General features: G+C 39.6%; 2 protein-coding genes and 1 pseudogene across 2 annotated transcripts; all 3 read right to left on the bottom strand.

Moving 5' to 3' along the window:
- Positions 1-1,173: 1,173 nt before the first annotated feature.
- LOC103971233 (uncharacterized) lies at positions 1,174-3,789 on the bottom strand. The gene has a single exon (XM_009385200.3). The coding sequence runs from the start codon at positions 3,714-3,716 to the stop codon at positions 1,410-1,412; it is 2,307 nt and encodes a 768-aa protein (XP_009383475.2). The 5' UTR covers positions 3,717-3,789; the 3' UTR covers positions 1,174-1,409.
- A 1,042-nt stretch (positions 3,790-4,831) lies between these two features.
- LOC103971292 (sodium/calcium exchanger NCL1-like) lies at positions 4,832-12,538 on the bottom strand (annotated as a pseudogene).
- A 733-nt stretch (positions 12,539-13,271) lies between these two features.
- LOC103971232 (clavaminate synthase-like protein At3g21360) lies at positions 13,272-16,631 on the bottom strand. Its single transcript, XM_009385198.3, has 3 exons — positions 16,181-16,631; positions 15,849-16,102; positions 13,272-13,879 (listed from the first exon to the last, which is right to left on the bottom strand). The coding sequence occupies exons 1-3, from the start codon at positions 16,544-16,546 to the stop codon at positions 13,519-13,521; spliced, it is 981 nt and encodes a 326-aa protein (XP_009383473.2). The 5' UTR covers positions 16,547-16,631; the 3' UTR covers positions 13,272-13,518.
- Positions 16,632-17,879: the final 1,248 nt, after the last annotated feature.

The following is a 17,879-nucleotide window of genomic DNA, read 5'->3' as shown; positions in this document are numbered from 1 at the left end:
AATACCTTCTCATGTTATGGATACTGCTGCAATAAACACCACAACATGTGACTATAGAATTAGAGAATCATTGTACCAATTACATGTTTCATCATTTAGGGTACTATATTAGTGTGTGCTTTGGGAATTATGATTACAATTACAGATATATAAGACAGACAAAAAAAAAGTTAAAAGGACATGTTTTTAACTAAGAACCAAAATGTTTAAAGGCAAGAATTGAACACTAACCGTCAATGATTATAATTCTGATTATAATAAGTTGAGCCCAATTATCAAAAAAGCCTCCTTTCTTGATGACCAATGATTGATTATAATTCTGATGGGAGGAACACAAACCACCTCACCCCAACAAACCATTAGATAAACAAACAAATAAATAAATAACAAGAAAAACACATATTTCAGTGAAATAATATCAAAAGGATGTCTACGAATAACGGGTCATGCTTAATATATGCTAAACTTTGCTTCTTTTTCGTATGACTTTAAGCAAAGAAAATTCTCTAGAAAATTGATGCAACATCTGTTGTGATGCGGCTAAATAATTAAGGCGAGCCTAGATCAGAGCAATTTAGGAATGATTAGATGAAAATTAAAGGGCGACAAAGAATAATCTTAGCCACCTCAACTAGAAGTTAGTTCTGTTGTAGAGCTAATGGAAGATTCAAAGTAAAGCAGATCATATGTTGTAAAAGTAAGAACTAACTAACTACGTAGTTAAAATACATAAACTAGTGCAACCAAAGTATGGATGAAAGATATGAATAAGAAATTCTATGTAGTCATAGTTATCAGCAAAGACGAAAAAAAAAAAAAAAATCAACCAGAAACAAGGACGTAAATACTACAGGCATGAGTTCCACATATAAAGCTAGTAAGAACTTGAACATATGAAAGATCTCAAAAATTGACAACAGTTACAACCTTCAGTTATAATTCTATCGAAAGACGATTTGAATACTTGGCTAACGCTAATACGAAGGCCTGCCAGTTTATCAACAAAAATCTGAGGACACACATTGAACATGGTAACAAGATTCAAAAGCATCGGAAAGTTAAAAGATTGAAGGTCGTGTGCACAAATGAGAAATAGGTATTCTTAATGTTTTATCGAAGAGACAGAACCACGTTCAGATAGCAACAAGTTAGTAAAACTATACAATGCAATGCTGAGCATGAGAATAGCAATGCTACTTGTGAAACACATTAATAAAGAGCAATGATCTTCTCAATTCATGCATATGATTGTCAGATTAACTTAGAATCAGCTAACTAAAAGTTAAATGATGCAGAACTATTGGATATGCTCCAAAGTACTAAAAGCACATAATTTGCCATATTAAGTAGACTAATGCCACAAAAAAGGATCGAAAAGTAATTGATGATTGACATGCATCTTCGAGCATCTAAGCATCCGATGTCACAGATTTCGCCAACCTTCCCTTCAGAAGTTCCATCTTTTCTTTGAGTTCCACCATCCTCCCAAACAGAATGACAACCGATGAATCATAATGTTCAAGCTTAAGCATCCATTCCCTTTCAAAACCATTAATCATCTCCATTGCAGTGCGTCGAATTTCCTCCTCTTTCTCAAAACGTTGCCTTTCCAACTCCTTGGCAGAAAGAACCAAACCACCAGAGCCCACGACAACATGATAAAGAGGCTCATCACCCCGTGGGTACTTTTTTCTGTACTCGGCAAAAGCTCCGCGTATTTCCCTCAATGCCTTCTTATAACCAATGACCAAGTTGGCCATGACATTGATCTCATGCTCGTAACGGCAAGCTTCCAGATGCCACTTCTGTTGCTCTTCTACCCTTGTCTTCTCTAAGGACTGGATGACCCTGTCCTTTTGCTGGAGCATCTCATTCATGCACTGCAACTGCAGTTGCGCATTCATGCGTGCTTGCTCTTTTTCTGCAGATACCATCCTAGCTTTTCCCACATACAATTCGACTTGCTCTAGGATGGCATCAAGTTCTGATGATGTACTCTCCCAAATTCCACCACTCCTGATCCTTTTTTGCTGATTGTTCTGTGAGAACCGCTGGGGGTCATCATCATTATCATCTTCATCATCGACCTCACTGATTTGTCGTTTGCCATTGTTTCCAACGAAGTAAGGTCTACCATGACTAGGGTCTAGATGAATGTTCTTATGTGCATCAGTACTCATTGTCAAGAATTCACCAGAAGAGAGAAGGGGATTCATCGGCTGACCGTAAGAGATATTGACATTGCCCATTACCTGGAGAAGGTCTGTGGATGTTAACCTATCGAATGAAGACAGCCTATCCAATGAAGCATATCTTGCCGAGAGGTCATCAATATACCCTTCTTCTCCCCTTCCTTCCCCGTCTTCTTTACATAAATTCTCAAACTCCATACTTCTCACACCGGCTGAATTGCATCGCCTCAAGCACTGCTCCGTACCTCCATTATCTTCCTCTCGCAGCCACTGCTCCTCTCCCTCCTTGAACTGTTCAAAGTCATTCGTCATATCGAGATCCCCACCCAAGCCCAAAGTTAACCCTGGTTCATGTTTTTCTCCAGCGACATCCCCAACATCATCTGAACTTCTAATCCTTGCAGCATCGTCCTCTGTAACATCTTCAGCGTCATCTTCCTCCTCTGCGATCGCAGCATCCTCCAAGTTCTCAGCCTCAGGCACAGGTTCAGGGACTGGCTCAAGCTTACATTCAGCTTCCTGGAACAACCTCGGCTGTTGGTGTTTCATTAGACACTGCAAGTGCGAGGCATAATGGCAAACGGCAGACTTGGGCGCCTCCAGCAGCTCCTTCTCCACCAGCATCCACATCAACCCCGCCCAATCTACCTTGTGTGGCTGGCCTTCCTTCACCATTAGGTGCGCGGCCATGACTTCTGCGGGTAGTATGCAGGCATCATCCTGGAACGGGAAAAGCATGAAGCCTGACATAAAGCCCAAGACGGCGGCAGCTGACTCCTCCCTGGAGTACATCTCGGGGTTGGGATCAGCAGCGCCAGACTCCGAGAAGCCAGTCTTGTCCTTCTTGACCGGGAGCATAAGGGCGCGGGCAAGATCAGCGCGGCTGACAGTGATTCGGAGGTCCTGAACGAAGCTGCGGCGATTGGGGGGGTCGTAGTTGGCGATGAGGGGGATGAGGAGGTCAGTGCGGACGTCGCGGTCGAGCGGGAGGTGGGCGAAGTCCCAAAGGGCGAGGGCGCGGAAGAGGGGCTCGTGGGCCGCGAGATCGACGTCGGCCCCGGCGTGATCGGAGGGGAAAGGGACAGGCCGGAAGCCGGCGGTCAGGAGGGCGAGCTTCTGCTTGGCAGCAGCGCGCTGCTTACTCGACAGGGCTTTCTTGCGCTTGGCCGGGGGTTTCCGAGGGAGAGGCGAGGGGCGGGGCGGCGCTGCCGGGAGATCGACCGCGGCGACGTCGGTAGGTGGGGCGGCGGCCGGAGACATGGTAAGTTGGGGCTCGTCTTCTTCCGTATCGGCGGCAGCCGGGTCTTCTGATACTTCCTCTCCCTTGTCAGACTTGGTCGCCGGTGATTGCGATTGGGAGTTTTCTTGCGGCGACGAGGGATGGGGGAGGAGGGTTTCCAGGGGATCGACGGGGGATTGGAGGCCGGACATGGGAGGAGGGGAGGCGGGGAAGGAATTAGGGCGGGGTTGGATGGAATTCTTCTTGGTCTTGGTCTTCTTCTTCTTCCTCTTGGGCGGAGGCATGGAGAGGAGTGGGGAACGCCAAAGGGATCCAATAATTTATTGCCGGGTTTGCTTGGTTCACTGAACTCGCGGCTCGTCTTCGTCTTTATTTTCCTTTTTTTAATTTTTTTTTAATTTTTTGGAGTAGGAACCAAAGGGGGACGCTTCGAGCCTTAAGGCGTGTGCGAGAAGCGAGGAGGGGTTGGAAATTGTTGTGCACTCAAACAGGTGAAACGGGCCGTCCGAATCGCGTTTCCTTTTCGGTTGCTCGGATCACCGCTGTTGGAAAAGTAATTGTTGGGTGTTGGGTCATCTGAACCCGTCTCACTCCGTAACTATTTTTCATTAGAAATTTACAATTTGTGTTTTTTATTTCGATAAAACGAGTGATTTTTTTTTTCTTAAAAGATTTATTCAAGATCTTATATATATATATATATATATATATATCCATAGAGTCTATTTAAAAAAAAATTTTATATAGATGAAATCATCGATCATAATGGAGCAAAAGCGATTACTGTAAGATGAAAACAACAGACAAAGATGAAAACGATATGCCAATAATGCTTATTTGAAAAAGGAATGACGACGATAAGAATACCACCGTCATGACAAAGCAAGAAAGAGACATTAGCGATGGTGAGGGAGCATTTAAAATATCAGAAAAAAAATGAGGATGTGTACATTCGAGAAAGTTAAAGAAATTTATTTTTAAAAAAAAATTCATCATTTTCTGGATAACACAGAACAAACATGTTGAGCTTTGCATCATATAATCAAAATAAACATTCTTAGAAGTTTAAATTATCTTATATTTATAGAGAAGGCAACTGTTGTGTCAATTTGTTGACAAATTCTGCTAATCTATCTATGCTCATGTTTTTTTTAATGAAAAGACAATTGGCCTAAAGGCCTGTCTTCTTCTTGTGTGATGCATTCAGTTTCTCAAGTAATATAGCTTATCTGTTTTCTGGCAAAGAGGGAGAAAGAAAGAAAACCAACCTTTCCATGTCTTCCACTCTTACATACTTCACAATTCCAAGAGCAACACACAAGTGTAATTAGATTTAGAAAAGTAAATAGCATGGAATACTTGAGCAGCACTCACCGAATTAAATAGCAGAAAAGTGTGATGCGTTCAGCTTATGAAGTAATATGATTTCATCTGTTTTCTGACAAAGAGGAAGAAAACAACACCCTTTCCATGTCTTCTACTCTTACAAACTTCACAATTCCAAAAGCAACACTCGAGTGTAATTAGCTTTAGAGAACTCAAGACCATGGGAAGAACAACTGGAACATACTACTTACTGATTGAGGACTTGAACGGCACAAAATGGTGAGACAAAATATTGCATAAGCTTTAAAGGTCCAAAATTCATCAACAAAGTGACTGCTTGATTCGCATGGCCAACTTTTGCTCTACGACCACCCGAAGACGAAGTCGAGAACGTAGACGAGCGCCAGCGAGAGTGGGTAGAGCAAGTATGCGAAGAAGCAAGTCCACAGTGGGAAGGTCGTGCGGAAGCTGGTGAAGAGGCCCATCACCACACAGATGATGAAGATGATGAGAACTTCGGCTGAGAAGTCCCAAGCTAATTGTCTCACGTAAACAAGGGCCAAGAAAACAGCCAAGCAAAGCGTGTTGTTCATCGTCACCGCTCCGTATATCTGCACAAGCAAATTTTTAGGTAGGGAAGAACTCCTCCTCAGTATCACCAACGGTTCTGGTTTTCTTGGTTCCACTATTGAATGCAGAAACTGTGATGTGATGGCTAAATAAATTTCTGACAGAGTTATCCAAGAAACGCAGAAATTATATCAGATGAAGAGAATTCTGACTTTATAGTAAGAGCAATTTGAATATAATGAGATTCACTAGCCTGAATTTTCTAGCTTAGGATACTTACTGATGGTACAACCTGCAGCTGCACGAGAGACAATGTGTGAGATAGCATTACAAAATATGGGATAGGTGATGTATACATTTTTCTGTAGCACAATGTACATGATAACTACAAGAATTAGTTAAAACAATGGTGTTTGAGAAGGGCCAACATTGTGCTTGTCTATTTAAACATCAAAACTAAATTCAATGGATTTTTAATGTTGTTGTATGCCCAAGAAATCTGAAACAACTAAGGGACAGAATCAGGAAAAAAATTGGGTAATCCCCAGCCAAATGTGATATTAACTCAATTTGATCTTCCTATGTGGACAGAACATTGCAATTTACATTGGGAAAATGATAATGAATTAAGTCTAAATTATATAAAAAAAAACACTTAAACTATTACACAGGTTTTATATGCAAAACCTGCAACATAAAACGAAGAAAAATAAATATGTCCATTTACGAACAGCAACTGAGTTAATATAATTTTTTGTTGAAAAAAATCTTCTTAGCCTCACCAGAAACTTGGGTAAATGAACTCCATTATCTACGGGCACACTAAAAGTTGACAATACATGTTAGAATATGTGTAGATTAAAATATTTGCAGCATTGACATGTATATATTCAGCATAACATATGTAGACAGAATACTGGGATGAACCTCTACATAGATGGTATAGACTTAGTAAGGCTCAATTAGGTACCTTAACCGGGCAACCATAATAGTGTTCACAATTTTGCTTTCCAAAGAACTTTTTTGTGTATCAGATATTTAATTGCTACTGGTAACTAATGGAGTTCAACCTAGCCTTGATGTAGATTTGAAGCCTCTCCATGGTTAACTAAAATCACAATTGCTAAGGGAAGTTTAAGCACCATCTGAAGATAAAGCAACTGAGAGATGATAGGTCTCAGATAGTTCAAAAGCAATAAGATAAACATTTACTGGTTGAGATGAATTTTATGTTCTCTGAAAGTTCAAACAAAATGAAACTGTTCAAATATTGAAAATTTTAGATAAATCTAAATACCTGAACCTAAATGTTTTTATAGTAAAAAGGAGTTTGAATAATTAAATTGTTGTCAAGAATCAAATGTGGACTAGAAATGCTAGCACTAACAAAGTAGAAATGCTTAATGAACTAGAATGTTGTTGTAGTTGACTTTCTTTAGCATACTTGCCCCCCATGCTATTCCGAGTGGCAAAAAAAAAAGTCACTTCAACAATTTGTCATGGGTGAAGTATGTGTTTTTTACCAAAAACACAAGATGCTTGCTAACAAAGACAGAAGTGACTTTTGAGAGAAAAAGAAACAAAGATTAAAGCTAAAAAATAAAAATCCTTTTAGAATTGAAATATATCTTGAGACACTAACCTTAGAGAAAGTAAGTGAAGAAGTTCTTTGCTTCTTTCGGCTGGCAAAATAATCGATGAGACAGCCTCACTGGAATTGGTTGCCAGAGGCATCACAATAAATGACATGAAAAAGGAAGGTATGCTTGTAGCAATTGAAAAATTGTCAACAGCATCTACAAGAGGATCAGCAAAAATAGCTGCAAGAGCTGTTCCGAGTAGTAAAAGTAGGATGGATTTGAAGCAAATCCAGATGGGCTTATAAACGCCTTCCACAACTTCATCACTCTGATCAATAAGCATATTGAGTTGATCCTTTGTGTTCTGCATTAGATAAAATCCATTACAATCCATCCACTTTTCATCGATGTCAACCACAACATGTTTTGGCGGATGTGAAAGAAGCAACTTACCATGTGAAATTCATGCATGAACTTTTTTGAGTAAGCACCAGAATTTGCAACAGAACATTTAGCTTCATCAATCCATTTTGATATTCCCGCAACAAACGCCTCTTCTTCGATATTTGAATTTTGAGATGTATCAAATTCATTCATTATTTTATTTACAGCATCCTCCCTATCCAAATCTACGTCTTCAATTTTTATTCCTATGATAAGTGCCCTTAACTCAGAATGTGATAGTGATCCATTTGAATCCAAATCTAGTTTCTGGAACAACCTGTGACACCTCATGACCAATAGCTAGAATCAGTGGAACACCTCACGACCAATTAAATAAAAAATAAAAACTAACTTTTTTACAACACTTATATTAGGTTCTCCATCATCATTGATGAGCCGTCCAAGTGATTGCATCTGAGCATGTATTAGAATTCCTGATATTACATGTTTGTGCTTTGCATATGCCAATCTTCGCCGCTGAATCCATGGTTGAAATACCTGGTTCATAGTATGAATTAAATTATGTTAGTAGATTTTAGTACCTCTAGCAGAAGATGAAATCATAATAGCAACAATCGGTAATACGACCTAACTGCTTATTATGCTCAACATGAACTACTTGTTATGCTCGACATGAACCTGATAAATATATAAAAGATGTGACACGCAATCAATCCTAATAAAAGATACAATGCTAACCTGATAAAGGATAAAATTTTACCATAGCAATTTCAGTATGAACAAATTTAAATTCATTCTCAAGCAAAATTTTGCTACGCTTACATAATAATGTCATATGTGATTATTCAATTAGGTTGGTGACACTAATGAGCAGTGACACCTCTGTTTCACTGAGACATTAGCCACAATGGGAAAAACAATATAGTCCTCATCTAGCAACTTGAATGAGTTGAATTTCTAATCTCATTTTTCCATGATCAATTTGTAAAAGATCCAACTTAAATTTTATTTATAATTGAACTTTCAAACTAAACTTAATCTTCAAACACCAAAGAATCCCTTAGTATTGTGATTTAGAAGTAATTGCTAAGGAAAAAAACACATCGAAGCGCAGGTACATTTGATAAGGTATACTAGTTCAGTGTGACTTTCTGGACTTTATGGCTTGCTGTTTTACTAATTTGCGTGCTTTTCTGGGCTAGAACATGCTTCGTTGATCCAAACAGGTGATATCTAGGTTTGATAAAAACATTACATTTTTCTCAACAGTTACCTGATAAAGACAATAAGAAACCAAGAGCACAGTTGCATCAATGAAAGAAAGAAAGACTGCTAGATGCTGTCCAGAGGGAAAACTGAAAACTCTAGGCATTTGCACAATTACAAATGGGATAATGGATATGGCCATAATCCTTGCAGCATTGCTTGTATGAAGATCAGTTGAAACACCAGACCCTTAAAAACAAAGTAGAAATGAAACAATCAGTACCTAAGCAGGCCACGGCTGATATAAACATTATCTTGACAAGTCAATGCATATAAAAACATTGAACTTGATCACTTGATCATTCAAGAACATGCAAGTTTAACTTATTAGATATTTATACTACATGCAAGTTTAACTTATTAGATATTTATAGTATAAATATCTAATAAGTTAAACTTGCATGTTCTTGAATGATCAAGTGATCAAGTTCAATGTTTTTACGTGCATTGACTTGTCAAGATAATGTTTAAAAACATTGAACTTGATCACTTAGATCATTCAAGAACATGCAAGTTTAAATTATTTGATATTTATAGCAAGATAAGCAATACCGTACCATACCGATGTTTCAAGGTTGGCTCGGTACGGTACGGTATCGTGTACCGAGCGATATGCCGGGGCGTACCAAGCGGTACACCTAATTTAGGTGTAAAATCCTCCGAAAATATCTGAAAATAAAAAAAAGTTAGGATAGGGTTTTTAAGTTAGAAATAAATATAGTAATAGAATAAGTTTAGCAAAATCAATATAAATTAGGTAAGAATAGTATCACATATCTTTTTCGGGCTTTGAAGAATATCTTGTGCAAGGTTCGTATTTTAGTCCATTACGGATTGTCCTTATGTAAATATTAAAATATCTACAGAAAAATCATTTGAATTGTTAGATTATTTTGTTACAATATAAACTCTAAAATTTAAATGAATTAAATAATCACATATGTAGATATACCTGATTTCTGATTCTACCACCAAAATGAACGACAGGCCTCCACGGGTGGTGGATCGGGGTCCTCGATCCTATACATCTGCATATCAATATGATATGTTTGTTGGACTCAATCATGAAATTGATCTCATGACATAGTGTATTGATACATCGTATGCCATTGATGCATCAATATGATGCTGATTGTAGGCTGGTTGTCATGAATCATATTCGTCACAAACCATTGTTTTGCAGAGTTTAGGAGAACACAAATGTGAGAAAAAAAGAGTTTGAGAGAGTTTAAGAGAATATGAGAATGTAATAAAGTGAAATAGGGGAGAAGAAGGGTTTAAATACTATGAGAAAGGGCTCCAACGGTCAATTTGACCGTTGGAGCACTATAGCATTGTTACAGTGTGGTAATGGTCGATTTCGACTGTTACCGAGCGATAACGGTCGAAATCGACCGTTATTGAGTTGTATGACCGTTGGAGGACTATAGCACTGTTACAGTGTGGTAATGGTCGATTTTGACTGTTACCGAGTGGTAACGGTCGAAATCGACCGTTATTGAGTTGTGCCGGGCGGTAACAGTCAAAATTTCTACAATTACCACCCGATATTACCTCGTATCGTCCGATACGGGGCGCTTTTAAACGTTCCGCCCGGTAGCGGGCGATCCGCGTATCGGTATGCTGTCGGACCGATACGTACCGCCCATACCGGGCGGTACCATTCGAAATTGTATACCTTGTTTATAGTAACAACATTATAGGGTGATTACCAGAAGAAAAATGGGCCAAAACAAAATTATTAGAATAAAAGGAGAAAAAACATGGAAGAAGCTTAAATACAACATGTAAAATTATGCTAATCCAAACTTGGCCACATTAGCGTATAATCCTTCGATTTCTAAACAACTCTTGACTTTGTTCTGCAACTATAGCACTAAAATTATTGATCTTAAGTCACAATTATTTAAATCAGTGCATTTTATAAGCACTCGAGGGATCTGAGAAGTACTACCAGTCAAAATCTTTCCTAGAAACAGTAAAAACAACACCTCTGCCATAGAACAGAACCCACAAACTGCAGAAAAAAGCTGAGAAAGGAACTGACCAAATAGACTGAAGGCTTTGGTATTTTGTGAATAAATTGAAGTTGAATCCTCCGAGAGGTCACATTTGCCAACAATTACACAGGATCCCCAGAGTACTGTCAGCAACATCACAGTCGATCCAGCAAGTAAACCCATTCCAATCAATACTTGATTTTGAGCAGTTTCTCTACTTCCAGAAAGACCAGATACTACAAGAAATGTAAGAGTATAATTAGTTGGGAAGTTAACATTTTATACTGTTTGTAAAAGTGACTAATGTCAACAGACACATATGTTTTACATATTGTAGCATCTACAGAAATCTGAGATCTATATGCCACATGCATGCTCAGATCAGTAACAGCACTGCACAACCACCCTCCTTTTTATGGGATCTGCAACAAAGACAGAGAAGTCCACATTTCCTGGCATTTGTGGTGTGGTTCATTATGCAAATAGGTGCCTGTTCTATAATATTTATGGATCTATGGATGCTCTATTCTCTAATTTTAAATGCTGATTAATGTAAGTTGTTCAGGTAACTTGGCAAGTTTATTCTTCTGAGTGCCTCAACACAACTTCAGCTGAGCACAGTTTCAGTAGTTTCATAATAATCCTGAAGTTTTATAAGGAGAAATAGATGCAAAAATAAGGAAAACTTAACTATGGAGCAAAAAGGTTAAAAATCTATATCAAACACAAGACATTAGATGTTCTGTCGCACTTGTTATAAATCCATTGACTGTGGAGTACAACTACAATCCTTAGGACTTTATTAAGAAAGAAAAAGAACATGAAAATTTTCTCCAAAAATGGAATTCAGATATCAAATATTTAATTTGCCCCCGACAAAAGCAAGATCATAGTGTATCATCTTGAAACTAAAAAAATATATTTAAGATTCAACAAATCTTGTGCTTTATAAGTTAAATTGTGAATGTTCATTATCAAAATTTTGTTATATCTAGAATTAAGCAAACCTTGGATTATCTTGGTTGTGTCTAAGTAGATAATAAAAGACTATTTCTCACCGGTATTTATACATTATGCCAAGATGGTCTGGCTACAAAAGGAAGTTATACAGTGGCCTCTGCAAAGGAAAGTCGAACTCTTAGTCAACCCTGGGCAAAACCTTTTGGTAGCCCCAAATGGTTGCGCTGAAACCAGTAGCAGTCCATCCACTCTACGACCGACACAAATGCCAAAACCTTGCTTCTATTGGGACAACAGCAACGCAAGAAACAAACAAAAGAAAGAAAAATCCAATACTCTTCCCATTTACCTCTCACCTAGCCAGTAGCAAAAGAACAAAAAACATACCACGGATCCAAATGACAGAACAGAGAATAACGGACCCAATTAATCTTAATATTAACGAACAAAAGCAAAAAAATTCCACTAGATCGGGTCGTAAATGAGAAAATCCAAAAGGTAGACCGCGACGAAACATTCGGATCGACAAGGCCGAAGAGATCAGAGCTAAAACGCATATGTTCATACGTCAAAAGAGGAACTTGTACCAAGAATCAGCATGGCGTCAGGGAGAGCCCCAAGAATCGGGAGGAAGAGTCCACCAATAATCCCAGGACCCATGATCTCGAGGAGAAGCTCGCTCCCCGACGACAGATACGTCGCCGCCTTGTACATCAGGAACCCGTAGGCGACGACGAGGAACATGTTTCCGACCACCGTGGTGGTGCAGGGCAGCAACCCGTAGGTCTGCTTGCACTGCTCCGCGGCAAAAATCCGCGAGCTTCGCCGCCTCTGTAGGAGGGAAATGAGGAGGGTTTGGGATCCGGGGGCGGAGGGAGAGGAAACCCCATCGGAGACCGGAAGAGCGACGGGGACGAGATCGAACGGCCATGGGCACCGTGGGGGGGAAGGAGGAGTATTGTGGGACTACGACTCTTCGCGCCATGGGAAGGACGAATTGTGGCCGGGAAGGTGAAGCGATCGGAGTGTCGAGGGAAGAGTGGTCGTTTATATAGTAATGTCAGCTTTGCACAAAAGCCCTTCTTCTCACTAGTCTTTTAGCATATAAACCCCCAAAACAAACCTTAATTACTGCGGTCCGCGCAGAACGCGGAACAAGTCATGGGGACTACGTGATGGCAAGGTAGGGTATTACTAGATTCCAATGGTGTTCTTTAGGTTCATGTTGTTACTATAGTACAATATGTATGATTTGTTTAAATTAGATAATATGATTCGTACAAATGAATGATGAAATTAATTTCATAAACATCATAAAATTAATTTCACCAAAATAGAAAGGGTGTATTGTTTTTTTTCTTTTTTCTTTTACAATTACGATATTCGTGTCTTCGGTAATTTACCATAATATTCTGGACTCACAATCTTGCTTTTCTATTTATCTCTTGACAAAAAGAAGTTCTAAGTACTCGACTTCGCTATATATGTATCGTTCCCCAACCTTTAGTAACCCATTCGCTACATCACATCATCATTGTAATACTTCGAGCAATTAGATACGAGCAGAGAAGTAGAAGAAACCCAAACTCATTTGCAAATTTAACATTCTATCAGGTCAAGTTAAAATATTTTTAGCTTCAATTTGATGGTCAAGCAGTACAATCTACTTGCAAACAGCAGCAACCACACAAAATTCCTTAAATATTAATCCCACTAACAAAAAGCTCGATAATTTGAAGTACTACCCAATTATCAATTTGGTTACTATGAATCATTCTCATCGCAGATAAGTTTATAATCACAGGTGATACTAGCAGCTACAGCAATTCTAGAACTTTGGGCAATGAGGAGAAGGTGGCAATTCCTCACTCTTTTGGGTTGTGGTGGGAGGATGGTGGTTGATCAGGAAAACAGAAATGACAAGAACTGAAGAGAAATATATATGCTAAGTGTCTTGGCCAGCCGAAGCGAGCAAACCTCTATTTACAAAGTGATGCAAGAATGCGGCGTGGAGGATCAAATGATCGTCGGGAGTGCAGGACAGCCAGATTATCCAACAAAAGGATGTCACCTTTCTTCCAACCTATAGCAACACTTTCTTCTTCAAGGATATTTAGACATTCATGTATTAAATCGGCTGGCAAAGGTGTCCCATCTCCAAAAGTAACTGCCTTGACAGGATCATTGCGAGCATCCTCCCATCCAGTATAGGCAGCAACCATGCTGTTGAACCATATTTTCCGTCCTCTAGTTTGATCTAGTCTGATTGCTGGAATTGGGCCTGTGACTGTTTTCACTCCGTCTTCCAACCATTCCAACTTCACTCCTAGGTGAGCAGACCTGTGATCGATATATGTAGATTTTCAAATTCACAAGCAAAATATTTAAGAATGTCCGGAATAAAGGTTTTCAATTAGATTGAAGTCTGAAAAACCTTATATCTGGCTACATGCCAATGACAGAGAAAAATGAGGCTTTGGTAGGAGGAATAACCATCGAAGAAGTTTCCAAGAGCAAATTGTGAGACCAAATATACTTTTGTAGGAGTTAAAGACCGACAAAGCTAACCAACATACCTGAGCTACAGAATCATTAGTTTCCCTGAGCCAAATATACTATAATTTCAGTTCCAGCATTGTAAATTGTTAAAATTATTCACCTCATGTTTGCTAATGACATCATCATTTTGCTTTAGGGGTAACAATAGGTCTTGACATAATCTGGCTAAGATGTTGGACGTGTACTCTAACATCACTGGTCTTAACTCTTAACCTCAATAGAAGCAACTTTGATATCCTTTTTCCAAAGAATTATAACCGTGGCACTAGGCAATACATTCATGATGTTCTTGGGATCAAGGAGGGCAATTGGCGTATGTACCAAGGTGCCTTGATATGTCATGGAAGACTCTCTGGAAGGTATCAAGAATCCCTTATTGAGAAAATGGTAAATAGGTTTGATCTCCCAAGCAGAAAAGTCATTCTTATCAATTCCATATTAATGCTATTCTTGTTCACATCCTCCTCATAAACGCTTGGATCTCAGTGAAGAGCATAAACAGAATTGTCAAGCTATCTCGTAGGTTCTTATGGGATCACAACCCATCCCATAGCAATATGATGTTGGGATACATTTACCAAATTTGAGGATGGGAGAATTGGTCTTAGGGTTTAGTTAAGATTACCATTCAGGCCAAAAGGTTACTTGCTATTCTCAATAATGCTAGCAACCATTGGAGTAAAACTGATAGCTTATCGGCTGTGAGGCTTTAAAGCTCTTATAGCTAATTCATTTTGTCTCTTACGGGAAGCATTGGAATGAATGCCATTTTTGCAACCATCGGCCCCAGCCAATGTCCACTTGTCTCAAGGTTTCCAATGGCCACATTCCAGGCTCTAGACAAACTGAGGGTGGCAGTAGAGCATATGTTCCAGATGGTTTTGTGTTTCCTACTAGAGAGTCTTGTTTCGATTTGGATTGCAGTGGTTTTTTCATGTCTAACAAAAATAATCCAAGTTGTGGTTTTGTTATAAGCAATGTATGGGTGGGGGGATCATTGCAGTTGGATGTAACCATAGAAGACTGACTAATGCTATTCAAGCAGAATGCCAGGCTATCCCGGAGGGTATCCGGTGAGCTTAGAATCTCGATCTTTAGCATATCTGGGTGAGATTAGTTCCCAAACAAATGATCAACATGCCTTCTAACCCATGTCACATTCTGGGGTCCTAAAGTATTCAAAGCAAAGAGTTACTTCTTTGAGATGCCGCCGTTAAAGTTTCCACGACATTTCTTGTTTGCTGATGTTCATACCTCTGTCAAATTTTGGAATGACGAGACACCACCGATATTTTCTATGGACAGCTTTGATTTAATAGTTATATTTCTTCTTGAAAAACATAACTCTGTTTTTTATAAGTATCGTATTTCAACTCCCAGTATTTACCTTCTTTGTCCATTTTTATAAATTCTAACATAACCCACCACTTAAACCTTAATCGAACATAAGAACTGATTGATTGCCCTTTGATCTTTAAATTAAGATGTCACGCGTCGATTGAAATAGTTTCGTCTTCGATTCTAGTTATTTTTTTTCTGAATTTGTTTGATATAATCTTCTTGGCTGGTTCCATCTACTCTGATTTATTAGATGTCCTATGATATAGGAGGGTACCTTCCTTCATATATTGCATGACTACAATAATGATAGAAAAAGCATTGGCATTCTATTAGTGCTAAAGCTAAATTAACCGAGGACAGTGCCAAGATGTTACTATCTATGTGTAAATAACCAAAGGATACCACAAACCTTTCCTCTGCCACGCTTCTATCTTTGGTCAAGAACGTCGATTGCCATCCACGGCCGATTGGCGACGAAGGATCGTCTCCCTCCCCCAAAACCCTCGTGTAGATCAAGCCATATTCCTCCAATCGCGCCACGAACTCCGGAAATTTCACCTTCATCCTCTCGTAAACTAGATGGCTTAGCACGATCGGAGTTTCCCCGCCGCTTCCGGGCTCCACCTCGCAGAAAAAGAACAATTTCGTCGGGAACTCCGGCACCTGGCCAACCCCAAATCTCCGTCAGTTGAGAGAGAGAGAGAGAGAGAGAGAGAGAGAGAGAGAGAGAGAGAGAGGAACCTGCGCCATCTCGTGGTGGAAGGGGATCTTCTGGTCGGGTGGGGACTCGTTGGCGGTGAAGACGCGGCCGACGACGTTGGTGCGGGGAGCGGCGCCGCCGACGTAGGGGAGCTCGTCGTAGCCGAAGGCGGCCACGGCGCGGTCGAAGTCGGCGGCGTCCCGGACAGGGAAGCCGCGCAGGAGTATGGCGCCGCTCGACCGAAGGAGCGACTCGAGGCGGGGCCTCTGGGATGCCACGGCCGCGTTGAAGCTGCCTAGGTCGAGATCCACGGTCGGGCTCGGAGAGAGGACCGCCGGAAAGAGGACGCTGCCGACGGCCTTCTGCTCCGGGATGCTCGTCTCCACGAACAGCTCGTCGTGGGCCATCAAACCCTTGCCGTCGCTGCGAGCCAGTTCTCTTGAGGTGGAGACCGAGGAGATTTCAGCCAAATCCAAATGGTATTAGGTACAGAAGCACGTCCACATTCATTGGGTTTGCAAGGAATATATTGTGGTCACAGATAATTGTAGGAATTTGAAGTTTTCGAATAATTTCTTTCAAGTGGTTTTCTTTATCTTCGAAATTTTATTTCAGAAACTTTTATGTATAATAATTATGTATTTAGATATCAGATAGACAAAATAGAAGTAAAAGATATAGAAGATATGTGAAACCTTCCATATACTTAATTAGTGTCATTAGTTGAATAATACTCATCGTTAATTTGGAGGATGTTTACTAACCGATGTGAAAATATAAGAAATCAGGATCTACTAGTACTTGAATTAGGAAATGATGTCACTGGAATAATGCACAAATAAAAAAAAGAAATCCTAAACAAAAAGGAGAGCATAAATGCAGAACCCAAGATTGATAAAAATGAGGGTTCTGATCCCTAGTTTTCCCTTAAATTAGTTACCTTCTCTTTGTATCAGTCAACATCAAACTCTTTTTCTGTTCTTAAGATGAAATGAACTAAGAGAATAATATCACATTACTGAATATCGAAAGATCGGATTGCATATATTATGTTTAACAAACAATCTCAAAGCTTAAGCTGTTGAAGTTTCAGTATTAGTCATTATTCAATTTATAATAACTTAACCCTATATCTTCTCATTCTTGTGATAAATTAGCTTTGGTTTCATGCATCTTTGTTAGTAGTTGAACAAAACTTTTTGTTGATTTTTGACTGGTAATTTGTGCAGCAGTTATTAGTATTATATATATATATATATACTTAAAAAGCCTATTTAAAAAAAATAGTTAGTGTTATTTTTAAATTAATGATATTACCCCTACTTTCGCCTCACACCACCATCAATCGTCCTCACCTAATATCGCTTGCCTCCATCAAGGTTAATGATGTGTATGATGTAAACGACATAAGAAGAGACGGTCAATGCATTATCACCTTCGCTCGTAGCCCCTTTTATTAAGGTGACGATGGAGACAAAGGTGACCAATATATAGGGTCGAAGAGGGGCGGGGGACGATGAGGGCATGTAATACTAGAGGAGGTAGTTGATCATGGTAGCTGCAATGATAATAGGGTGACAACAACCATAGACAAGAAAGGAGAGGGTCATGGGTGAGGATAGCAAGAGAGAAGATACACAGGTGCTATCAATACGAGAGAGCCACATGCAAAAGCAACCAAGGGCTTGTGCATGGAGGTAGTTGATCATAGCAATATGACAATAGAGCCGAGGTGACTAT

The sequence above is a fragment of the Musa acuminata genome, chromosome BXJ3-11, assembly GCF_036884655.1.
Source record: "Musa acuminata AAA Group cultivar baxijiao chromosome BXJ3-11, Cavendish_Baxijiao_AAA, whole genome shotgun sequence".
NCBI classification, from domain to species: Eukaryota; Viridiplantae; Streptophyta; class Magnoliopsida; order Zingiberales; family Musaceae; genus Musa; species Musa acuminata.
The sequence above is the reverse complement of the archived record's forward strand: the minus strand, read 5'-3'. Positions and strand labels throughout refer to the sequence as shown.